Raw genomic sequence first — 26,842 nt, 5'->3', positions numbered from 1 at the left:
AGCAGCCAATGACAGAAAATTAGTGCTGCTTTCTTTTTTTTAGAAATTGTGTTCACAAAAAAACGTGTGCAGGCCTATGTACAAAAAATGCAAATATGCACTTACCTGTTACCAACAGATCCATGTTTCCACAGGAGTCACGACAGTAGTGGTGAAGGAAAGGGAAACTACCTTTTAAACCTGTTAGAAATACGCAATCATAATTGTGTTTTTCTCTTTGGTATTTAACTTCACACACAACAACATTACAATACAAAAACAAATTTGGAGTAAAATGCCTGGTTATGGACTGTGACTCAAAAGTCAGATGACTCTCACTTTGCTCCATACAGCACCATTTTGTGATGTAGAGGGAACAAAGTTTGTTCATTTGCTTTTCACCCGAGTGGGAAAGTAATTACCATTCTTAACTTTATTTCTCCCAAATTGTAATTAAGAAAACCAAAACAAAGCTCAATACATTGTTGTAGGAAGAGATAATGTATCTGGTGATTCATTTGTCTTGATTATTGCTATAGAAAAAATCCACAAGTTTCCTTTAAAAGCCATTCTTTTAATAAGGGTGTGAGGCTTCTGAAGTAAAAGCCAGATTCCATGTTACTATTGCTAGTTCTCTTAAAGAGTTCAAAGAACTATGGTGCTCTACTGCATCTTTCTGAGATATTGAAGAAAATTACATTGCTTAAGTATTGTATTTTGAGGGTATTTTGCTAATTCATGCTAGTTTGTTTTCCAGAGCAAAACTGTAACTTCTAGTACTAGTGCATCTGGGAAATAGATTAACATTGCATTTTAATTGTGAAACTTGTGGCATTTTCTTACACACAACACACCTCAAAGCACACCACCCCATAAAGAGAGCTCAATTACAGCATTGGGACCCCTAGGCAGGAGTTTCTGACCTAGCAAGATAGTGTTTACAGCTAAACACAGGCCATCAATAATAAAGCATGATCTGGAACAACAAGTTATGATACCTCACCAAGATAAGTGGGATCATACTTGCTACTCTTCCTGCTGACTTATTCCAGCAGATCAACACATATCCTCATGCTGCTTGTGTAAACATGGATTTATTGCTTGATCATTATGTGACAGTTGGGCCAGGGATGCCCTGAGCCCCATACTTAAGTCCCATTGAACATTTTGTATAGGGTGAACTGGAACAACATGTGACATCTAAAGCTTAGACCAGTGAATAAATATGTGCTCTCCGAGAGAAATGAGACAGAATCCTCAAGGTATTATTTGCAAACTAGTGCAAAGCTTGCATCACAGATATACAGTTATGGTTACTTCAGACTGTGGCTTGTGAATTTCACGGTAGGGACCTTGTTTACCAACCCTGTTAATGACAAATGTTAAACAGTATTATCTATGTATATCTATTATCTACATCATCTCTGTTCACAACGTAAGTGCAATGCTATAAAAAAGACTCATTTCTGGATAACCTTTTGCATTATGAGTAATAAGTTTCTTTTAATGCTAATTATAATATTATTCAGAGCAGGGATTTCCATCCCTAGTCCCAGTGAGCCCAAATACAGTTATTCTTATAGCTCCTGCATCTTAAGATTGTCAACACCTGTAAGTCAAGCAAGTAATATATTCAATTAAGAGATCACTGGTCCTTTTGAACTGAAGAGTACTTAGTTTTAGTTATAAATGTTCATATTTTTAGAAATGGCTGATTTAATGGCAATCATCAATACACATACCTGATGAGGTTCTGTAGTACCAGGGTTCAAAATCCCTGGACTGAAATTTCTGGAGTGTGTATAACAGGGAGGAACCACTCAAATGTGAAGTGATATTCGTACTGAGTTTTGCTCTTTTTGGGCTGTTCTAGCTCGAAGTATCCTACCGAATCTGACTGGCCTTCTTAGCTCTGGGACAAAGAATGGAGCTGATTCTGATGATACCCTAGCAGCAACATGTCACACTGCCCGTAACCTGATAATGTCAGTGCCCGAAATGGGAAAGAGGGTGCTGAACACTGGCTTGGTCAGCTCACTGAATGATATCAGCAAAAATAGGTGAGACTGCCACTAGACACATGGAAGAAAATGTTAATCAGTTTTAAATTCCTGACTATAATTTGTTATTATAAGATCAATAACAGTGTTATCAAAATTGCTGGTTTGTTCTATTCTCTAATCTATTCTTATTTTATTGCATTTTCACTTTTTCACTACTGTGGCTCCGTGTCTCATTCTGCTTTAGTTCATTTTGCTTCTGTTTTCAGACCTGCCAAATATTGAACTCATTCTACTCTTCCTCTTCTGACTTGTCTTTGCCATCTCTGTCTGTCTCTCCTATTGCATTCATCCATCTCCTTTGAGCTTGGACTCACTCCCTCCTCTTCTCTCAGGTGCCCCATGGAACTGCTGGGAGACTTCATTTCTGTTTGTGTATTCCTCTTGACTTCTTAGTGATGTTGGATCATTAAGCTACAGTAGCATATGGATCCTTTCTTCATGTGTTATATACATAATTTATACATTTTATATAATTGTTTTTTATAAGATTTAATCATGTTATGTTGATTAAATGAAATTATTTCTGTAATTTTATTCTATTTTTGATTGAATATTTATATACGATGTATATGTTCAGTAGTTGTAGTATGTACTAAATAGTACATATTATAATATTCATCTGTGTAATTTCAGAAAAGGTATTTCTTCTTGTAACTTATATTGCCCTATTACTTTAGAAAAGGTAATTTGCCAGTGCAATAATAATAACAGAAGCAAAAGTATTAATCCAGTTGTAGTAAATTACAATCACAGGATATATTTCCACATTGGTTTTATGAAAGCATACATGTAATCTTAGTTGCCTTGGCAAGACTGGAGGTGAGATATTTGTGAGGACCACATTCAGTCATTACTCATGATAATTAAGTACAACAAGTAACCTGGCTAGACAACGGTTATTTCGAAACAATTTTCTTTTCTTTTGCCTTTAAACATTAAACGTTTCTGATTATTTTTAATACTCAGGCACCCTTTACTTATTTACAACTAAAAAGCCAGTGGTCTTTGACTTAAATTTTTCATCCAAGATTTGTGAAATGTCAAGCATGCATTTTATTTGGTTGAAATTAAATTTAATGAGGAGTCTCTCTAACTGACAGAAACTTTCCAAAAGCCAGTAAAGCTGCTGCACTCCTGCTGCATGACCTCTGGGCAGAGAAGGACCTTCAGAGTTTCCTTAAGAAGGTAGGAATTCATTAACTGTTCCATGAGCTAAAGAAGTGCTTGGGTATTACTCTGACAAACAGATTTTGAGCATTGATCATTTTGGCAAAAGCAATAGTTTGAGCTGTGGAAGAGTAACAGACTTGTTCAATTTATGGATTTGTAACAAACGTTCGGGAGAGATGAGTGCAGCAGGACTATTTAAATTCAGTTGCCACATAACCCACAACTAATCCTGAAGTAGTTCCTCAGATTCCCATATATGACACATGTGACTCCTCTTCCTCACTTGGATGCTTTTGTGGGGAATGGGGGTCCCAGTCTCCCTGTCCTATGGCCAGGAGGTAGGGCTCTCAGCCTTTTACACATCTTTGAAATTATATATATACAGTATATGTAATATATCAGAGCATAATCAGCCCTCTTTTATAATGTTTATACTTAAAAGAGACATTTTTGCACTGTCAATAAGAATGTATAGAAAACTGATATATTTTGAATAGTATTATAAGAAGCTAATTGTGTTCCTTCTTTGTTTTTCAAAATGGTTTTTCAAAACCTTCCAATAAAGAATACAAAAGACTAGCAGCATTACTTAGGAAAATTTAGTAGATATTTTCCATGTCCATGTCAGTTTTCTATATAATGTGATATTATCAACCCATCCCTCACTGATTCATTTGGTTTTAGATGGAAGGCACAAACAGTACCTCAGTTTGTTATCATTGTAAATGCAATTTCTTAAGAAGAATTTAAACTAATTTCTTAGATTTCTATTATTTCTATTATAACTATTATTATATAAAGTTTTGGACACAAATTACAAAAGGTGGATCTGTGCAATGTGGTTACTTGCTTCAAAATAACAATTCTTCCAAAGATGGTAACAGAGGCAATATTGATAGGAATTTGGATTAGGAATTAGGAATTTTGTAGGCTACAAAATAAAATATATCATTGCATAAGATTTTGCACAACCCAGGCTGTTTTTTTATGAATGGCCTCCTGGAATGGGTCAAGTAGCACTCAGTGTTTCACCATGTTTGCACAAGCACAGATATCTTTAAACTGATACCATGGGTTGGTGGCATAACAAAAGGTTATATAGTGACAATTTATTTTAAGAAGTCTTGAATTTATCTAGATTTATGAGAGGTCTTGTTGATGTATTGAAAAGCATACTTTTAAAAGGTGCTGTTCTTACTTGCATTTTTAACAGTAATTGTAATATTGGTAAAGTTTGAAATTATTCTAGCAGTATTTTGTATGGGTAATTATGTGAATGTTGCTTGAAGCTGTGTATGATTTGTGTAATTGGCAGGATTCTGGAAGGGTATTTTGTGTTTTAGTGAAGAGAAAATGTTTCTTTCTGCTATCAGTTGATATCAGTTATATGTAATTTGCAGTTGATTTAAGATTCTCAGTTTAATTTACTAGATGGTATAAGATGTCCAGGAAAGTACAAGATTCAAAGTACAACTTCATGCAAGTACAAGATTCAAAATTATGCAAAAGCATTTAACAGAGAGGAAGAGAAAAGAGTACCAGACAGTGCCACTCCTCAGTGAAGTATTATGGAGAAAAAAGGAGTGGATGGGTGGAGTGAGTTTCCACCCATGTAATTGTATTACAATCCCTTCACTTTGCTGAAGTTGCAGCACTAAAACATACTAGGAGAGGAATCTTGACAAACCAGTTCACACCTTGACCACTTTACTGTAATCTGATGTACAGTATTAGGTTACTTCAAGTCTACTTTTCCCCTACCACAATAATAAATATGGATGTGAGTTTATCTATAGTCCATCAAGCATAGGTGATTGTTTTTTTAACAGTGCCAATTCAAGACTAAAAAAAATGATTTTTTTGTTGTTCTTGTTCTTATAGGTGTAGATGGTCACAAGTACCTAATTCTCATGATTACCATCTCACAGCTGTGAGATGGAACCTAATTCTCTCTTTGTCTTGACATTCCATTTACTACAAATTATAGGTGCTTGTTGAATGAAGTGTAGTGTTGTCACCCCTGAAAAGCAATGCCACAAATCTCTAGCCAAGCAGGCAGGCACATTTTATCTAATCAAATATATAGACCATCTGTAATGTACTGTACCATATCTGTGGAAGTGTGGTAGAGCTTTAACAGTGTATGGATAATTAATTCCTTACGATTTGCTGAGGTTAATTGGGAAACAAAGTGCACAGAAAATCATGATCACTGATGACTCATCTTCAGTGATTGCCTCATTGCCTGAGGGAATGCTTTTCAGAAATCAGATTTTCTGTAGCAATGCAGGCTATACAGCACTGATGTATAGATATAATTATGTATTTCAGTGATGTCCGATGTATCCCAGTATACATAAATAGCAGATAACATTACAGCTGGCGCTTATTAGGTGCAATGTTGGTTGCCAAGGCCGTCCAGAGAAGCAGTACTTGCTGTAAATATAAGGCAGGTCTAGACAAAAGCATTGCGGTATTGGAAGGCATGTATAATGTGTATATATCACATACAAATTGTTCCATACTTTTAATCAAATGATGTTGATGTTTCTTTAAATATTCTCTATAGAATAAAAAGGGTTTCATTTTACAAGATTTTCCTCATCAAAATGCACATCCCCCATCTATATGCACAGTCTCTCGTTTTGCATCATGACCATGAGTAACCAAAGTAGGTGAGCCAGGTCATTACTGGCAGTATGTGGGTAGTCATTCAGTAGAGCTGAATCTACTGTACACGACTTCACACATTTGCTTTCCATTTGTGTAGCATTTTTTACACAGCTGGTAATCTACACTGGTTGTGTCTCTATCCTATTCCACTCCCTGTCTTGTGAGTACCACGAAAACTCCTCAGCTTCTTCACCATTTCTTTCTTTCTTGTCCACAATATAGCGTGAATGCCAAGAAAACTGCATATCCAATCAGTATATTTAATAACTATACAAATGATTAAACTTTTTAATGAAATTGTATTTGAATCCCTTAATATTGCTGTTATATGAACTGTTACAAATATTAATGTCCTGTTTTATTAAATACAACACTTACACTATGCATTGACAGCAAAAGAATGTCATTCCAGACCATATTTTTCAAGTTATAATAAACTTTTTGAAATTCTGCAAAAATAGTTTTTAAGACATACATTTTTTAAATGAGTGGGTGGCACAGTAGTTAGCATTGCTTCCACGTAGTGCTTTGGGCCCTGAGTTCAATTCCTTGGCTGCTCTCTGCATGGAGTTTGTGTGTTTCTGGGTCCCCTGGCTTGACTTCTAGAAAAATGAGCCCTGGTGTGCGTGTACAGTATGTGTATTTGTGTCAGTGCCCTGCAATGGATTGGCATTCCCATCAAGAATGTATCCCTCCTTGCACCTGTTGCTTGCCAGGATAGGCTTTGGAATTCTAGTGACCCTGTATTGGATAAAAAGATTTTCTCAACTTTATTTAAACTTCATTGAAATAATGCTACAAGGATAAGTCAGCACATTGTGGTAAGCTTTATTTATTTTCTTTTTATTTGAAAGAAATATTTACTGTTTCTAAAAACTGATTTAAAGTCATTGACTCCCAGAATCAACTATGTATTGGTTTCTGAAGGAAATTACACACATGCTTGTTTTGTTTACATAATATTTTTTGCTTGCATGGCAACTTGCATCTTAATCTGATTTAGGATGTGCATTTCAGTTTTTAAATATACTCATGAATATTCAGACATTGAAATATTGCAATAATTTGTAAAAACATTAAGCTAGAAAAAAATACATGTTGTATATTACAGAGGTCTCATGTTATATGACATGCATGTGTTAATGGATGTTTAGGTGCTGTTATGTTTCTAAGAATAAGAACCAAATTTCATGCAGCTTCACCAATATGTTAGTTCCATGTTAGTTCAACTAGAATAGAGATGTTGTCCATGCATTGTACCAAGTGCCATATACAGTGCCTTGCGAAAGTATTCGGCCCCCTTGAACTTTTCAACCTTTTGCCACATTTCAGGCTTCAAACATAAAGATATAAATTTTTTATTTTATGTGAAGAATCACCAACAAGTGGGACACAATTGTGTAGTGGAACGAAATCTATTGGATTTTTGAAACTTTTTTAACTAATAAAAAAATGAAAAGTGGGGCGTGCAAAATTATTCGGCCCCCTTGCGTTAATACTTTGTAGAGCCACCTTTTGCTGCGATTACAGCTGCAAGTCGCTTGGGGTATGTCTCTATCAGTTTTGCACATCGAGAGACTGAAATTCTTGCCCATTCTTCCTTGCAAAACAGCTCGAGCTCAGTGAGGTTGGATGGAGAGCGTTTGTGAACAGCAGTTTTCAGCTCTTTCCACAGATTCTCGATTGGATTCAGGTCTGGACTTTGACTTGGCCATTCAAACACCTGGATACGTTTATTTGTGAACCATTCCTTTGTAGATTTTGCTGTATGTTTGGGATCATTGTCTTGTTGGAAGATAAATCTCCGTCCCAGTTTCAGGTCTTTTGCAGACTCCAACAGGTTTTCATCCAGAATGGTCCTGTATTTGGCTGCATCCATCTTCCCCTCAATTTTAACCATCTTCCCTGTCCCTGCTGAAGAAAAGCAGGCCCAAACCATGATGCTGCCACCACCATGTTTGACAGTGGGGATGGTGTGTTGAGGGTGATGAGCTGTGTTGCTTTTACGCCAAACATATCGTTTTGCATTGTGGCCAAAAAGTTCGATTTTGGTTTCATCTGACCAGAGCACCTTCTTCCACATGTTTGGGGTGTCTCCCAGGTGGCTTGTGGCAAACTTTAGACGAGACTTTTTATGGATATCTTTGAGAAATGGCTTTCTTCTTGCCACTCTTCCATAAATGCCAGATTTGTGCAGTGTAAGACTGATTGTTGTCCTATGGACAGACTCTCCCACCTCAGCTGTAGTTCTCTGCAGTTCATCCAGAGTGATCATGGGCCTCTTGGCTGCATCTCTGATCAGTCTTCTCCTTGTCTGAGCTGAAAGTTTAGAGGGACGGCCAGGTCTTGGTAGATTTGCAGTGGTCTGATACTCCTTCCATTTCAAGATGATCGCTTGCACAGTGCTCCTTGGGATGTTTGAAGCTTGGGAAATCTTTTTGTATCCAAGTCCGGCTTTAAACTTCTCCACAACAGTATTACGGACCTGCCTGGTGTGTTCCTTGGTCTTCATGATGCTCTCTGCGCTTTCAACAGAACCTTGAGACTATCACAGAGCAGGTGCATTTATACAGAGACTTGATTACACACAGGTGGATTCTATTTATCACCATCAGTCATTTAGGACAACATTGGATCATTCAGAGATCCTCGCTGAACTTCTGGAGTGAGTTTGCTGCACTGAAAGTAAAGGGGCCGAATAATTTTGCACGCCCCACTTTTCATTTTTTTATTAGTTAAAAAAGTTTCAAAAATCCAATAGATTTCGTTCCACTTCACAATTGTGTCCCACTTGTTGGTGATTCTTCACATAAAATAAAAAATTTATATCTTTATGTTTGAAGCCTGAAATGTGGCAAAAGGTTGAAAAGTTCAAGGGGGCCGAATACTTTCGCAAGGCACTGTATGTTATAAAATAAATATTGATTTCTATGTAAACCAAATAGATCTGATAAAACTACCAAGTGATGTATACAGATTGTTAATGACACTTTTATTCAGAAACTAGTTAATTCAGCAGCAGATTAATATATTTTTGTAAGGTTGGTTCTCTTTAAACATGAAGGTGTCAAACATTTCAAAAGAGAACTTTAGAGATGACAGAAACCCATATAAAGCAGTGGCTGTTCACCAGATTCTGAGCCCTGAGGTTGTAAAAAAAAGATCTCAAAAAGATTTACATTCTTCAGGTCCAGTGCAGGAATTGTAAACTAGTAGCACTACATATGGTGCCTGTGGGCAATGCCTTCTGTGAATTTCAGACTGTTTTGAGATTCAGATCGCTTCATATCGCTACATTTTTAAGGGGGCACAAACACATTCCTCAACTTACTCACATCCCATAATGCATCTTAATATTTTGAAAAAAGCAGACGGTTACCATACTTCCTATCAGCACTTTTGTATTTCAACCACATCTCTGCTTTATCGAGTACTATCATTTTTGTCATCTATCTTTTTATCAGTTATTATCCAAAAAATGGAAACTCCAATGGAAAGTCACTTAATATGGCACAACACAATATGTGACCGGTACAACTGGAACATGTTTTGACATAGTCTACCAGTGATATTTTGCAGGGAGTGGTACACAACAAAGTCAATCATCTCACACCAGATTACCAGAGGTGGAACTCTTCTAGAATATTCCTTGTTCATGCTCATGCCCTAGGCTGTAATTAACTGTCATTATCTAGTTACCTGTTTTTCCTTGCACCTCATACTAATGTGTGAACATTATGATCCTGGAATTTGTGCTTATGCCCATTGTTGCTCTTTGCTGATGATGTCTTTCTTTCAGAGTTTTATGCTGAAATCACTTTACACACAAAGAGCTGTCTTGGTCTTGAAACTCCTGCCAAACATGCCCTAACAATCACCCCTCTTTCAAGGTCATTGAGATTTCCTCTTGCAGCCATACTAGCCATAATTATAGGCCATAAGTAGTAGTCCCTAAGCACACTGGGATATTATTTACTTAATTAGTGCAGCAGCCACACCTGCATGGAAGCCCTTGCTTTCAATATATTATGTCTGTTTATACTGCTTTTTTTATAATAACAATTTTAATAATTGCTTACACTTATATAGCGCTTTTCTGGACGCTCCACTTAAAGCTCTTTACAGGTAATGGGGATCCCCTCCACCACCACCAATGTGCAGCATCCACCTGGATGATGTGACGGCAGCCATAGTGCGCCAGAATGCTCACCACACATCAGCTGTCAGTAGGGAGGAGAGCACATTAATGAAGACTATTCATAGAGGGGGATTATTAGGAGGCCATGATTGGTAAGGGCCAATGGGAAATTTGGCCAGGATGCTGGGGTTACACCCCTACTCTTTTCGAGAAACGCCCTGGGATTTTTAATGACCACAGAGAGTCAGGACCTCGGTTTTACGTCTTATCCGAAGGACAGCGCCTGTTTACAGTATAGCAACCTTAGTTTTTCCCAGGAGGTCTATCCAGGTACTGACCAGGCTAACATCTGCTTAGCTTCAGTGGGTTGCCAGTTATGAGTTGCAGGGTGATATGGCTGCTGGCTAATTTTTGTCTTCTAACAGTAGTTCTCTTGTAGTACTGTGATTGGATGAAGAGCTAATTAATATTTATTACACAATTCTTTTTTTTTATTTACATGCATTCCAGAATATTAATTATTACATATTTCTTTATAGTAGAAATAAAACTTCAGGAGAGAGGTCAGAGATAGACAGCTTTCTCAGACTAAAGATTGCTTTAGTTGCTCCTGCACCACACTGGTGCTGCTCACTTGACTCCAGTTTCATCCTCTCTAGTGCTCACTGCCTTTACTAGCACAGCAAAATTCAGAAACCCAACCATCCTCCTCCTCTAAACTAAGATGGGATTAGTTTCAATGCCATCTGAACGCGCAGCTCTACAATGTGAGCCTCCCTGTAGAAATAAACCACCTCCCTGCACCTGCCATGGTGTCACCTCTTTCTTTCAGCTCTCCTAACATCACTTCTCCATGGAACTCCAGAAAAACCTCAGCCGCTTCCTCCCTTCCCTTCCCTCTCTTTCTCCAAAATCTCCACTTATGATGCCCATTCAGCCCTGTGGCGGCAAGAACATGGTTTCAGCCTGTATTGGATCTGGGCTAGATCTGTGGTCTCCTGAAGTGTATGACACATAATTCCAAACTGACCTGGCCAGCCTAAAACATAATTATTTTAATAGTTTAAGATTCTGTAATGGTGCATTTCTGAGGGTCTTTTGGGGGATTTGGATAGGCTGGCATTTCATCAGCTCAACATGTCATTCTGAACACTTATAGCAGATATTTTTTTCTCTCTATCACATTCATTACTACTGAAATGGAGTATTTAACAATACATTCTGGAGGAAGGATAGATCTTATCGCATAGTGTACTTTCGCTAGTCTACATATGTAAGTCTTCCAACTAGGTCTTCTCTTCTCATATCTTTCTCATATCCCTTCTTCTGCCCTTTATATACCTTGCAGAAAAAACACCCTAGCTCCTCACTTGCAATAGTGAGGGGGTGTATGGGTAGTCTGCATCAATGTATTTCAGGGCGTTTTGGGGGTTGGGATATCTAAGGGGTTGGCTAGTCACGCCGACTGCTTAATTCATATGTTGTCTCTCTATTGCATTCATTAGGATCTAGCCGAACTACTGAACTAATTCATGTTGAGCCAAAACTCAATTGCTATCATAATAACATGATTTTTTTTTATTGCAGCTTACAACACAAAACTATTTTCACATCTGTTTATATAAGTTATGTAACAACATACACAAACTTTTTATTCTCACAATACAAAAGATAGAAACTTGTGAAAAGGGAAAGGGCTGATGTTCAATAGGCTTGTAAGAAACAGTTTTAAACGGTGTGTAACAGGATCCTTAAATAGGCAATAAGAAAAAACAAACACAGTGGTAAGGTAGAAAGCTATGTTATCAGTTATTCATCAGTTTTTGATTTAGTTAGTCTTAGTCAAGTTGACGAAAATGTCTTAACAACAGAAACATTTCCTAGCACTAGTCAACTTAAGTTTGTTAAGCAAAACTAGTTTGTATCAGGGAAAAAGTAACAAAAAACTTCCATCTAATTCAATGAAGTTCTGAAACAAAGTATTTCTTGGCTCTCCACTGCTTTTCTTTTTATCATCATGGTACTCTGGTTTTCTTATCCTAATTAGTACAGTGTAGAATTCTTATCATTGTTTGTTAGGTAACCATCAATGAACACAAAATAAAGGTTCATGATTCTGGAGTGTAAATATGATCAGCTGGAAATAAGGGACTGTAAGAAAACAAAAGGAAAAAAATGGCAAACCCCTCTACTCCCCAGCTTTCACACTGAGTCACCTTGCAATCCACGTACAATCACGTACAAGCCGTAGGATTAGACTTGTTAAAGTCAGCGTGCTATTTGCCAGACAGAAGGTAAATACTTGAACAATGAGCCTAATGTGATGAGATTTCCGGCTGAATTGTCTGAATTATAGTCAAACGTGATTTCATCTAGTCTCACTCAAACAAAACTGCAAAGACAATAATTATCATCATTGTTCATTATTTTCATGAATCTTTCATGGTTGACTAAAACGAAAAACTAATAAAAAGTGCCTTTTTTACCTCTTTATTTACAATTTAGGGAAAAACTAACCAAATCCACATAAGAAAACCTTTCTTCTTTTCCTGTCTGTAAATAACCAGGGATCAAAATGGCTGACTGGCTTCAAAACAGCTGTGAATCTTCCATAAAAACTTTCCCCGAAAACTACTCTTTCAAAAACATCTCTGAGACTTTTCAGAAAAGCTCACTCATGGTTCCCGCCCCTGGCTTATTGTTGGGTTGCTTGTCTACTCCTGTATTTCTCTCATGTTGCAGTAGCTCCACCAGGTTCGCAGCCAGCAGACATTGATAGCCCTTTCTTGATTTTAAGCCCCTTGCTTCTGATTGTAAATGTCACCAGACCAATCGTTTTCCACCAGTTTTTCCAGTGACATCTGTCTTAGGGAAATGTAGTTCAACCAGAACTACCATGTTGTCTCTATCTGCTGCCTTCTTACAATGAATAAATTAAAATCCATATAGTTCCTTATAATTTGACAGTAAAATAGATATTGTCTTTACATTATATTTTTTTTAGCATTTGCTGTCATGCAGTTCAACACATTGACTTTTTTTTTCTCTCACAGTCTCTCTTGTTTTTGTTGGACAGTATTGTAACAGAGATAGAAAAACTAAGATCTAGTGGAAAAAATGCAATATGTTGACTTTTGTTGACAAAATGTACATTATTTTATGTCACCAAACCAAAGGAGAACAATAATGCTATTATTATAATAATGCTAATCATGCTATTATGTCAGTATTATGTCAATAAAAGCCATTCCGGGGTAAAATCAGCTTTAAGGATTTTTTCAAGTTTAATCAGATTCCTGGTAAGATGTGAGCTTTAGTATGAATTTTAAAGCAAGCAAATGCATTAACTTTAAATGACTGTTGATGTGTAACAATAACCAAATGATAGGTGCCCAGAAACTATAATTTCATGCTTTAAGTTATTTTTTCCATAAGATGTGTTCCATAATCACACCTCAAAATTCTAATCAACTATTGTTCTTTATGCTTTTCAGAAAGGGCTGAGTAAGACCTTCTTTGTAAATGAAATCACCACATCTGCCCACAAGTCTGCTCAGGGTCTCCTGTGAAACAGTGCCTGAGGGAGTGGTTAAGCCTAGAGGGTAATTCACCTTTAAATCTCTTTAAGCATCGTGGGGCATCTTAATGTCTGCCTTTATATATCTGAATTATAGCTCCATCTATTAATCCTGTACACAAGAAGTAGTCTCTACAAAGTCTCTATTGTCCTTTTCTTAGTCATCATTAATCTATGCCAGTCTCCAGAAATGAGTACAGTGCAGTATTCTCTTTGTAGTATTTCCCAACATAATTACCCTTTGCTGCTTCCCATTGTTGTTGTGTTAACTGTGTGAAGGGGAGAGATTTGATATATTTTCAGTTTAGAGTAAAGCACTAGTAAGTAGCATTATCAGTTGAAGGCACATTTGCATTCCTAATAATTAACAATGAGGACCAATGATAAGCATCCAGGTAGAATATGGATTTGTTGACCATGAATCAAGTGGAAAAGTAGAGATACTGTATCTTACCCAAATTTATATTTAAGATACAACTGGGTGCTGGGACTTGGTTAGTCCAAGGCAAATGAGTTTAATTTTGTCAGAAAGCCAATCCATGAAGAACCTGAACAATATCAGAAAAATCCCAAAAGCCATTTAATGATCTTGGATTGTGGTTTGTGGAATCTGGCATATTTGCAGAAAGTTATTAGTATACCAATAAATTGTTTCATCAGGCTATGTGTATTGTGTAATATTTACAAATTGTCCTACTTAGGGTTAAGTGAAGGTTATTTGAAGCATAATTCATATATATATCTACTTAAAACAATGAATATGAAAATAAAATATAATAACTATATCAATGCATTCACTGAATAAATAATATGTTTTATTTACAAATAATTTAAAAAGAAGAAAGTCTTGAATGTTACACTAATAACATTGACTAACATAAATACTTCATGTGTCCAATATCTTTTATTTAACTTGCATAGTCAAAAACATAAATTAATAATGTAAGTGAATGTGTTGGCATTAAAGTTTGTTTGCTAAATTCGAAGTGTCTGGTGCCCGCAAGTATTTTGAATTACAATGTTAGGCTTCGTGAACTAAAGGTAATTAAATGTAATGGAGATGCTGTGCCATATTGTAATGCCAAATGCAACTGCTGTTCTCTGGTTCTTTTTGATATTTTATTTTATATGTTTGATATATTTGTATATTTTTATTGTTTTATAAAGCTTAATAGTTCCAAATGTTGTGTTTTTGCATTAATACAGTGGGGAAAAATGTCTTTACCAGCCTTAATCTATCCCTGTTCTACCACCTTTAGGTTTATGCATAGAAAATATTTTTAAAAATGAACATTTCAACCAGCTGGGTATCTGTGATTTTTGTTGATTCAAAAATATCCTGGTGCTGGTGGACAAATGATTGCAATATTGGATTGAAATGTTGGGGTTTTTTCCACTACTTTCTTACTAAGGATAAACTGCTAAAAATCTTAGACACTGTGTTACACTTACAAAATCTTGCTTCACAATGTAAAAACTAGTTACAGGTGATGGTGATTACAGATTGAGTTATTTAGGCTACAATGTTATGTATGATGCCATTCATTTCAAGTAATGTAAGATGTTTTTATATAACAATTCATTATTTTCTTTTTCAGATGGTTTAAGCACATTTGAAACATGGAAGTTTGAAGATGAAAATCCAGGAGAGAAAGTTGGTTCTGGTCTTGTAGTGTTACAGATGAATGTATTATTTTTACATTTGAGAGGTATTGGTATTTTTTCAGCATCTTTTTTTTGTCAACAGATTTTTTTAATCAAACACAAGTTTCTTTTTACTGTTACATTGGAATTCAGGGACAACACAAGGCTCTTGATGCTAAAGATTAATAAGTCTAGACTGCGACTGAAAGAGCTGAGTGTAGATCTGTCAGTCACAAGCTACTGTAGCTGTTCTATATATGGTCATACAAGATTTATAGATGATTAACGAAGAATATTAGGTCAACGACTTGTCTTCATTGTCCTTTCAAGGTTATGACAAAACAAATGCTGAGTTTACACATCCTGAGCTTATAAAGAAACATTTTTGCTAGGGTTGAATAATTCCTTAATATTACAGGTCACCTTTAATATAAATAATTTAAGAAAAAAACATTGTGTGACAAGTTGAATTTATAGGAAATTGGCAGCTATTCAGTAAAGATTAAAAGTAAAATGTTGTGGCTGGGAAGCCTGACAGGGAATTTTTGCATACATAACTTTATTTTCCTTGCAGGCCATAATCTCTTTTATCAAGGGCAAAATGGCTAGAGGGGCATGTGATGTGTTAAGTTGCTCAGTGTGAACCTGAATTTCTAGTATAGCACTTCAGGTTCTAAATGCTTTTTTAATGTTGATACAATGTGTGTGGCTATAGTAAAAAAGATCGTAGCTTTTCCATAAAAATCCAAATATGCAGACAGGCAATGGGACTTAAAATATTTTCAGGAGTTTTGGCTCAAAGAGTGCAATCTATGCACTATATTTTTGTTTCAAAGAGAGTTTTGTGCTTAACTTTTGCTTGACTCTAAAGTGATGTCGTTTACTTGCGGACAATTAATAAATGTTAATTAAAGTAACACTTAAAGTGTTAATTAACATTTTTTATGGTTTGAAGGCCAGCAAATAAGGACATAAGCATTTTGTCTCAGAACTCTTACCTAGATGCTATTAAGCAAAAGTTGGTACTTTCTTTCTCCTGTTCTGTATAATAATTTAGTTATTTTATTTTTGTACAGATACTATGGACTCTATTCCTTGTCATGTTTACTGGTTGTCCTAGAATGTTTAACGCAATTTCTTGCACTACTAACAATTGGTAATATTTAGAATTTGATACAACAAAAACAAAATGTGCAGATGATTGATTGTTAATGGGCAATTTAGCAATGAACAATGTAGTCAGTCAAGAAGGAAAGTTTTATTTAAATGTCATCCTATGGTGTACTGATGGAGTCTATTAAGTAAATTAAACACATTTCTAAATGAATAGACGCAAGTTGGTCAATTTTTTTTTTAATAATAAGCAGTTTAGGTTGGGTTTGGAAAATTATGTAAGTTGTGCAAAACCAAACAGCAGATATTTTAAATGTTTAATTAGTTTTGGAGAAAAGGAATTTTTCAAAATGTTCTTATTGTTTTTACAACAGCAATCATTTTTCATGTTAAATGTATCTGGTCCAGTTTAGACTCAACAGCACAAAGCTATTAAATCCTACAATTGTGTTAACATTTGTTGACATTATATTGCTGTAGTTCAGGTTTATCAAGTTCACATTCAAAACAACTAAAAGCTTTTTTAAGTTGTACGTTATATTGATATGTATTTCAATTCATTTAAACTTTTTATTCATGGTCAAACATCTCTGTTTGGGAGTTAATGCTTAGCATTTTAATTTACAACAACATACTTACAAAAAGTATACTTATAAATATCTATATATGCATTGCAACATAGGAAAATAAATTGCTATCAAAGGGGCGAGAGTGAGAGGGTTGTTTTTGTATATTTTATCATCTCATTTTATACAGAGAAGAATGTTTTTTGGAAAGAGGTGGTGGAAATGAGGGGTAGGGCTATGATGCCTTTATTTCTGGAAATACAAACTGGTTGTATTATGATTATCTGCAAGACTTCATGAAACCTGCACATCTTTTCTGCAAGACATTGCTTTGTAGTAAAATTGTCTATATTGAAATAAAATCAATAAAAATATTTAAAAAAACATTTAAGGTTGTTTTTTTCACAAACTTACCATGTTCAAGTTTATTGCCATTATACTCATATACAGGTATATGGTATAATGAAATGCAACTTAGCTAGCTCTCAGATGATAAGTAGTACAAAAGAATTGTATAAGAAAAGAAAGCCAAAGACAACAGGTAGTGTGCAAAACAACATCAGATGTGCAAAATCATACATCAACAGAATGAAATAAAGGATAGAGAATTATGGGGAGTGAGCTTCTTGACGTGAGGTAGAGGTAGATTTCAATGTGTGTTTGAGTTTTTGATAAGAGAGAAGGCACTGTGAGGTTCAGATCGTAGGTGAGAGAGGCTGGGAGGTTAATAGTTTGATAGTGCGGGGGTAAAAACTGTCTCTGGTAGTCCGGGCCCAAATGCTCCCGTACCATTTTCCAGGTGGTAGAGGGTCATGCAGTCTGTAGCTGGGGTGTGTGGGGTCTTTGATGATGCTTAGAGCTTTCCTCAAGCACCGTCTGTCATAAATGTCCTGTATGGATGGGAGGGCAACCCCAGTGATGGACTGGGCAGTTTTCACCACCCGCTGTAGGGCTTTGTGGTCAGCAATACTGCAGTTGCCATACCACACTGTGATGCAACCTGTCAGTGTGCTTTCTGAAGTGCATCTGTAAAAGTTAATGAGGATCTGGGGACATATCTTAGGCTTCTTCAACCGTCTTAGGAAGTACAGGCGCTGTTGCGCTTTCTCGATCAGACAGGTGGCGTTGAGAGACCATGTGAGGTCCTCGGTGATATGGACACCAAGGAATTTGAAGTAACTGACCCTTTCCACTTCAGTCCTGTTGATGTGGATAGGGGCATGTCCGTTTTGCAGTTTTCTGAAATCAACATCACATCACCAATATCACATTGTTCACTTAGAAATTCAATATGATCAAATTCAATGTTGCCCCTGCCCAGACACAGTGGATGAGTTGTACAGTGTTATGGTAGAAGGCAAGAATGACCTTCTATAGCATTCCTACTACCTCCAAGGGGTCCAGATCAGACCCAATGACAGAACATGCTCTTTTGATGAGCTTGTTCAGCCTGTTAGCATCCCCTGCTCTAATACCTGAGCCCCAGCACAGCAACGTGTAGAAAATGGCACTCACTACAACCAACTGATAGAACATATGGAGCATCTTACTATACAGGTTGAAGGACCTGAGCCTCCTCAAGAAGTAAAGTCAGTTCTGAATCCTTCATGTAGATGGCTTCAGTGTTCTCAGACCATTCCAGTCTATCGTCATTATGTACACTCAGGTATTTGTATGACTCAACTATCTCCACGCCACTCCCATGGATGCAGACTATGGATCCAGTAGGTTGGACCCTCTTCCTCCTGAAATCTATCACCAGCTCCTTCATCTTTGCCACATTCAATTGCAGGTGGTTCTCCCCACACCACTCCACAAAGCTGCTGACCAGTTCTCTGTACTCTTCCTCCTGCCCACCCTTGATACATCCCATAATTGCAGCGTTGTCTGAGAACTTTTGCAGGTGGCACGACAGAGTTTTATTTAAAGTATAGAGGAGTATAGAGGGTGAAGAGGAACAGAGAAAGAACTGTTCCTTGAGGAGACCCTGTGTTACTCACTACCTGTTCAGACACACAGTTCTGCAGTCTAACAAACTGTGGTCTCCCTGTCAGATAGTCAGTGATCCATGAAATCATGAAGGCACCCACTTGCATCCCCTCTAACTTCCTTCCTAGCAATAAGAGTTGGATAATGCTAAAGGCACTGGAGAATCCAAAAAAAACGTAGTCCTCACAGTGTTGCCAGCCTTGTCCAGGTGTGAGTAGGCCCTTTGTAGCATGTAGATGATTGCATCTTCCACACCAATGTTGGGACGATAGGTGAACTATAGTGTGTCCAGTGATGAACTGACCAGGGGTCTCAGGTGGGACAAGACCAGCCTCTCCAGTGTCTATGACATGAGAAGTCACCGCTACTGGTCTATAGTCATTGAGGATAGAGGGGTGCCCTTTCTTTGGTACCGGGCAAGCATTGATGTTTTCCAGAGCACAGGGATGTCTCCAAGTGCCCGCTCAGGTTGAATAGGTGCTGGAGTACTCTGCTCAGCTGATCAGCACAAGCCCTCAAAACTCTGGGACAGATGTCATCTTGTCCTGTGGCCTTACCCTGATGTTCTCTCTTCACCTGGTCGGCCGTGATGGTCAGCCGGCCTTGGGGGATGGTGCTCATAGCCCTATCAGTGCTGCAGGTGTTAATGGAGGTGTAGGAGAGTGGCAGCTGCAGGGGATGGGGGAGCAAGTACCTGTTGGGGGTTGTAGCTGTAGGTGGCCGTGGGTGTGGGAGGATGTTGGAGGTGTAGGGCAGTTGCAGCTGCGAGGGCTTAGGGAGTGTGTGGCTGTGGGGGGATGGGTGGTGAGCCACAGAGGGCCCTGAATTAAACCTATTAAAGAACTGGTTCAGGTCATCAGCCATCTCCAGGTACATCTTTGGTGGGAATGGTGTTGTCTACCCAGAAGTTAATGTAATCAGTAACACAGTCTGCAATGTTGTCTATGTCGTCCCCATGCGGTTCGCACAGCACTTCCCAGTCGTTAACTTCCAGAGCACAACAAAGACCCTCCATAGTCTCCTGAGACCATCTCCTCACAGTCCTCATGGTCACAGGTTGGTGCTGGACAATAGGCTTGTATACTGGTATAAGCAGGACAAGGTTGTGATCTGATCTGCCGAGGGGTGGAAGGGCAGTGGAGCTATATGCATCCTTAGCATTGACATATACATTGATAAGTCCAGTGTTTTATTTTCTCTGGTTGGGCACTTAATAAACTGGTGGAAAATAGGCAAAGGGGTGGAAATAGAAATGTGATTAAAATCCCCTGAAATAGCCATGAAAGTGCTAAGGTGTTGTGTTTGAAGCCTGACTGCGGCTATGACATCACACACTGCCTCTGCATTTGCCATAGGCAGAATGTAAGCAATAACAAACAATAGGAACTCTAGTTTGTAAAGTACAGTTGTTTCAAAATTTTTAGTCAATGAAATGCTGATAGAATATATTGTAATGGAACAAGTAATAGGTTTATTCCATGCTGAAAAAAAAGAAGAAAGAAAACACAACGTTTCGGCCGTGGAGCCTTCTTCAGGTGTGAGAGTGAAAAGGCAGTAGGCAAAGGTAATGTAGGAGAACAAAGGCTGGGAAGGAGGAGGAGTGAGAGGCCATTCAAGAGGTGTGAAATGAAACGCCCAATAAATGGAGAAAATTTAAAAGAAGAGTAGTCTGTCATTAAGAGAAGGGGGAATGTGTGATCCTAGCTGCAAAATAATTTGGGTTTCGGTTGTCTTTCTGATGTATGAGTTCGGAAAACTGTCTTTGAAACACAGACGAAGAGATTAGAGTGGTTGTAGCCATCAGAGGTGAAATGAGAAACAATGGGCTTGGAGAGATCTTTAATCTCCACAGCCCAGACATGTTCTCTGAAGCGGTCTCCGAGTCTCCTTCCTGTTTCTCCAATGTAGATGGCTGGGCATTTACTGCAAGAGATACAGTAAATAAGGTTGCTGGAGGTACAAGATGCCATCTTGCAAGATGTGTACTTGCAGAAAAGAAGTTCCACCTATTTACTTCCTCTTAATTCATTTTTTTTAATATAGGACATTAGGTTCATTCTATATTTTTTCCTTTCCTTCATCCAAATTTAAAATAAACAAAGTCTTGATTTGGAGTAAATACATTTCTGCAGTATTCTGTTGTATTGCAAAATATATAAATATTCCTTGCAAGACACTCAGGAAGTTTACTGGAGAAGTAACTCTGGAGCTTTTGATTTGGAATGGCAAAAAAGACAGTGGCTCCTTGGATGCCAATATGCTAGAATCTTTATTCCTTTTTCAGTAAGAGATCAATGCAAAATTAGCATTTACAAATATATGAGATACATTATCCTGCGGGACTAGCACTGATAATTTGAAGACAATTTTAAAAATAATGGAAAAAGCAGCATAGCATGTGCTTTCTTGCCTTAATTATCACTTAAGTTAATTTAATTAAAACTTTCAGGAATAATTTATTTGTTTTTGTTAACATAATAAACAGAAGGTAATACAATCAATGATTTCTTTACATACTTCATGCTCCCTTAACATCTGCAATGAAGAAAAAACTCCTCTGACATTTAAAAAAAGCCAATTTCGGGTTCAAGATAGCAATCTAGAAAGTATATATACAGGTTACACATAGTCTACAGATAGATGTTTGAAGGCGACACGTCCAGTGGAAAATCAGTAGAAACCAGCAAGAAAGTTTCAAGCACAATGTTGCAGCCAACTTTTCACCGAATGATTTTACATCAATAGAGCAATGACAACACCCAAGAATTAAATGTGTTGGAAAAACATTAATTGAGCGCTTAGTCATTGTACATTTGTCTTATCCCGCTTAGCTGTCAGGCTGCTTCCTGGCCATAGGACGAGGAGACCTTAAGTTTAAGAACCCATAGGTTTACTTCTTTAGTGCTAAAGGTACACTGTACATTGATCTTTAGTGACTTGCAACAACATGCTTTAGCAGAAGTACTACACAATCACAAGGGCACAGATAATCTTTGGAAGCCTTCTCATTTTGTGACAGGTTTAATCCTGAAGAATACTTATAAAATCTTGTGCAGCACTTTTACAAATGTAAATATCCTCATTATAATTTTATTTCTTTCATCCAGCAGTGCATAACCAAACATTAGCATATTATTTTAAACAACATTTATCGGATATGAATGTATAAATAAAACATATAGAAACTATTGTAAAGGTACATCCTGATCTACAGTGCTTGTTTTCATTTTCAAGTCAGTAGAATGTTTTGCACTACTGAAATAAAGCTACAGTAAGCAACTTATTTATTGTTCATGAGGAACCAGGTGTGTCTACAAGCGCTTCAGCCATGTCAGTGCTTGTTGCAGTCTGTGTCTTTCTCAAACTTTTAGACACCTGAAACAACGCAAAGTCAGTTGTTTCCCAGGTTGCGTGTTGGAGCAATGCTTTGGATTCTCTGCCAAAAGTAATACAGCTTGATTAGTATACACATTTCCATAGTGATGGTTCTGTTAATTATTTTCCTGGCATCTTAAACACACTTTTCTTTTTTTAACTGAGCTACAGACAATTAAAGGCTTTTGGACATAACTGTTTGTGTGTGGCATTGAAAAACCTTTTGCTTTTGAATTATGGTTTGTGAGTTCATAAAGAGTTTAAACTCCAGTGTGGTAAACTAGAGACATGTGATTTTAATATTTCATGAAATGCTAGCACTGATCAATTAATTAGTCTTTATTAGTCTTTTTAGTCTTTATGAGAACACAGTGAAAGTTTAACAGTTTAACAGTTTTTGCTGCAATGATAAAGTATTTCTTTCCTTGCTGAAGGCATATTTTGACAGAGCAGAATAATTGTACCTCGATGTACATAATGGAAGTGCTTAGCGCTATTCTATGAACTGGTTCTCCAGACTATCTGCACAATTTTCTGTTTCCTGCTGGGGGTTGTATTTCACAGACATTGATTTTTCTAATACACAGAGATGTAACAAAGGGGAAATCCAAGATTTCACTTTCAGTGTTTAATAATCAGTATAAATATTGTTCTCTTACTAGCAACTGATTTGAGGTTGTTTTTAAATAAGATTTTTTAATTGCAGCCAATACATTCTGCTACAAATTTGCTGTAAAACTTAAAACCTAGCAATTAAAAAAATAAACTTAGGATCACTCATTTTGTGTAATTATGAGCTGCTTTCACTGCTCTTACATGCAACAACTATCTACTCCATAGAGTCCGAGCACCTAAATAGTCCCAACACACCTTTTTTAAGTGAAGGCATGACAGCTATCAGAATCTGTTGCACAGGTTTAACAGGTTGAAGATCTGCATAAACCAATTATATGCTCTCCCGATGTTGTGTTCTCTTTTATGGAAGGCCATAACCCATTGCAAGAGGAGTGGTAAGCTGTCCATGCTCCCTCTAGCGACTGGGAGGACTGCACCACTTCAGGAAGAGTACTGTCACTCTAACGCATAGGGCTGTCCATGCTCCCTCTAGCGACTGGGAGGACTGCACCACTTCAGGAAGAGTACTGTCACTCTAACGCATAGGGCTTTAAGAGATAAGTGCTTTTCCCACATATCTGCAGGACATGAACACCATATACTTGAGCTGCAAAAAAAAAACAGAAATCAAGCCATCATAATCAATATGGAGAAAGTTAGAGTATGCATTTTTATGTCTTTCAGTAACATTCACAAGATACAAGGACAATTTGTTTTTGTGTGGTTATACACATACTATAAATTCATGTTATATAATGTGGTTACCTAGAAGATGCAAAGCTTTTATTTAATATACCTTATATGTATAAAAATGTACAGTATTTATTCACAAAGATTCTTTTTTCTTTGAATGTTAGGCATGTTACATGGCTCGTACTCTGGGAACGTTCCCTTGTCAAGATACTACACCACTACCATATTCAAACAACATTTATTTCACCTGATTGAAAACTACTAAACCTGCAATGAAAAGTGCAGTTTAGACTGTTTAACTGTGGTCAACCTTGAGTAATCAGCCTAAGTCCCTGCTCCTACTTTGTTTAGCTAAATCGGACACGGGATACAAAAACCATACCACAGTTCATGAGACACTGGCTGTATGGAGCATAGAAAAAAAATGTAAAAGAATTTGCAGATTTTATTTTGTAATATAATAACATCATAACAAGCATGAATGCTGAATGCCTTCATTACATTTATGTGCCTTGTATAAACTGAGAGGTCTAAATCAGCTAAACTGATCGGAATGGTTTATTCTGTATAATAATTATGCAATGTTTTTTCATGGGAAAGTTTGAAACATGTAATAGGCAGTACATGGAATAAGATAAAATAACCCTTACAATCTCAGTACAGTATTTACAGTTTAGTAAGAAACATATTTTCTATGTAATTAATAATTACAAATCAAATTATGTTAGGGTATTCTAAATCCACACATCCATTATGAGGATCTGGTTATTCCTGGTAAAGACTGTGGTACTCCAGAGACTGTTCAAGGAGGAACTATACCTTGGCCATATCATTTGTATTTTTTCTTTCAGGTCTCCTGATGTCAGCGAGGCTTCTGGAAAATCCAAACAACTGCAGCAGATTTCTTCCCCTTCTTCCCTCTCTCTTACTAATCTCACCTGCTCTGTTCTCCTTCTACCCCCATTCTCTCTCCATTTCTGATCTAGTGTTCAATACACCACACCTACGGCTTCAACCTATATCTGTTGTTTAATCTCTTCCCTTCTCTATCCTTCATTTCAATGTTGTTTCAAGTGACCCTGCTTGATGACTTCCACTCCACTCTGAGGGTGTGAGCACATGGTGTCTTTCTGCAATGGATCCAGGCTTCCTCCCTCACACCCCTCTGTCCCTATTGCTAAACTACCCCTCCTTTTTTTTGATCGGTATCCAACTGGTTGGTGATTGCCCTTGACGTTTCCTTCTCTCAAATCTTCCATCTGCACACATAGCTGATAATCATTCTCTTTCTAAAGTTCAGCTCAGAATACTGGACTTTCTAATCCATTACACCAAGAAAACATCAGCAAACAGCACCTGCGTTTTCTGCTGCCCACCACAGAGTCCCAATGCCAAGGTAGCCAGTGCAGATACCAGCTAACTATTAGTCCGCCCTGGCTTATACCTCATGAGTGAGTGGGGACGTGACAGCACTCTCTGAGCAGCCAGATGAGTTAAAGCCAAAGTAATAACCACACTATCTATACATGTGTTGACTCGCTTTGTCATTATTAGAATTTGACTGAACAGACAATTTAGAGACCTGATTGGTTGGTCTGTTTGGATGATTGACCATACTCTGTGACTTTTAAGATTACCCTGATGTCCCCCTGCTAGACTTGCAGGCACCAGCACTGGACATCCATTTAGGGATTATTGACACAGGATCTGGACTGCCCTGGTAAGGATTCTTATCCAAAAGACAAACTCATAACCCTTATTTGCCCAAACATAAAGACCACTAGGTCAACCTGTGACAGTGGTCACAAAGAGTGGCCTCTTTAGCTACATTCTTGTGTAAGGCAACAGGCTGGTTGGTTAAGGCACACAAAGATATATTAGAAATATTTAATAACACTTATTTTAAGTGAAATATTTGGCTTTATCCCCATACCATTATGAAAATTAGAACTCTCTTTTGAATGGAGTCTTATAGTGTATTTTTGGTTAATTGTTGTCTCTTAATTGCCCTTGTGTGCCTATGTGTAGATGTGCATCACCCTTCGTTAGACTTGAGTCCCATTGTGAGTGTAATACTGCCTTGCACCTTAAGCTACTGGGAAAGCCACAACTTTTACTAGAGTTTCTATTAATGAAGGATTTCAGATACTGTAGAAAACATTGTTTCCAATACATTGAAATAGTGCATCAGAAAATTTTGTATTAGCCTTTTAACTAAAGTTTTTTTTTCTTCAGGAGTTAGTTTGTATTTTATATTCTTGACGTAATGGAGTAAATTCTAAGCATTTTTTTCTAACGTGAAAATCAGTGTTCCTCATGTAGATTGTGTTTGGCACCACGGTTATGCAATTAATTACTGTTTGGCATTTAGTGGAAGGATTCACAAAATCACAAAAGATGTACTTGTACCTTGTCCATTCTCATACTTCCCATGAGCAGAGAGAGAAAGCAAGAAATTCTTCATTGTCTTTTTCACATTGGTGGGTTACAATAGGATTTCAGGAGATATTTTAACAATAATGATCTTCACTCATTCTAGGACTTGAAATTGCAATGCAGGTGGTTCTTCTTTCTTTTTATATTTATGTCTCCATTCTTGCTGTCTAACACCCAAAGCATGTGTTGACCCAAGGATCAAAACAAAGGAGTGGACTTCTATTTATGTTTTGTTTATTCAAAGATGCATACAAACCCTTATTTGAGTAGTTTAGTAAATTCAAAGTAATTCTAAATACAACAAAATAAATGTAAATGTATAGTAAATGTAATATGTTAGTGTTTGTAATTAATTTATTTGTCTGAGGAATTGATAGTCATGGTTGTATGGTCAAGGCTGTCTAAGTCAATTAATTTACAAGGTACAGTATAAACCAGGGAGGATGTTACAATGGTGAAGACCAGGGTGGAGAGTGGAGTGCAGATCTGAAAAGATACTGTACACACAAAGGGATTCAAAGGGTTGCACAGCAGGGTTGTATAGTAAGTAAGAGAGTGAATGTGTGAGATTGCAATTCGGCCTCCTCCTGAACTTATTTAATAGCTGAACCCATTAACTCAGACAATATTTAGAATAATAGTAGTTCTGCTTCTATAATCCTAAAGATCATGTGATCCACTTATGTTTTCTTAACAAAATATATTTATTTCCCTAGAAAACAACATTAAATGCAACTAATTCTTCTGTGTATGGGGAGGGGGAGTGCTATGGAACATTTTCCCCTGCTTTGGGAGTGTTCAGATGTGGGTT

The 26,842-nt window shown here is 37.2% G+C and overlaps 1 protein-coding gene across 1 annotated transcript in view; it reads left to right on the top strand.

The window, feature by feature from the left end:
- Positions 1 to 16,571, top strand: part of LOC102695715 (plakophilin-1) — a 51,375-nt gene extending 34,804 nt beyond the window's left edge. The window contains exons 11-14 of the mRNA XM_006628329.3: positions 1,853 to 2,039; positions 3,143 to 3,227; positions 13,518 to 13,625; positions 15,199 to 16,571. Of these exons, the coding sequence (XP_006628392.3) occupies positions 1,853 to 2,039; positions 3,143 to 3,227; positions 13,518 to 13,592 (347 nt within the window). The 3' untranslated portion in view covers positions 13,593 to 13,625; positions 15,199 to 16,571. The remainder of the gene's footprint in view (positions 1 to 1,852; positions 2,040 to 3,142; positions 3,228 to 13,517; positions 13,626 to 15,198) is intronic.
- Positions 16,572 to 26,842: the final 10,271 nt, after the last annotated feature.

Source organism: Lepisosteus oculatus, chromosome 5 (genome assembly GCF_040954835.1).
Source record: "Lepisosteus oculatus isolate fLepOcu1 chromosome 5, fLepOcu1.hap2, whole genome shotgun sequence".
Classification (NCBI taxonomy): domain Eukaryota; kingdom Metazoa; phylum Chordata; class Actinopteri; order Semionotiformes; family Lepisosteidae; genus Lepisosteus; species Lepisosteus oculatus.
Note: the sequence above shows the minus strand (reverse complement) of the source record. Positions and strands in the feature narration are given on the sequence as shown.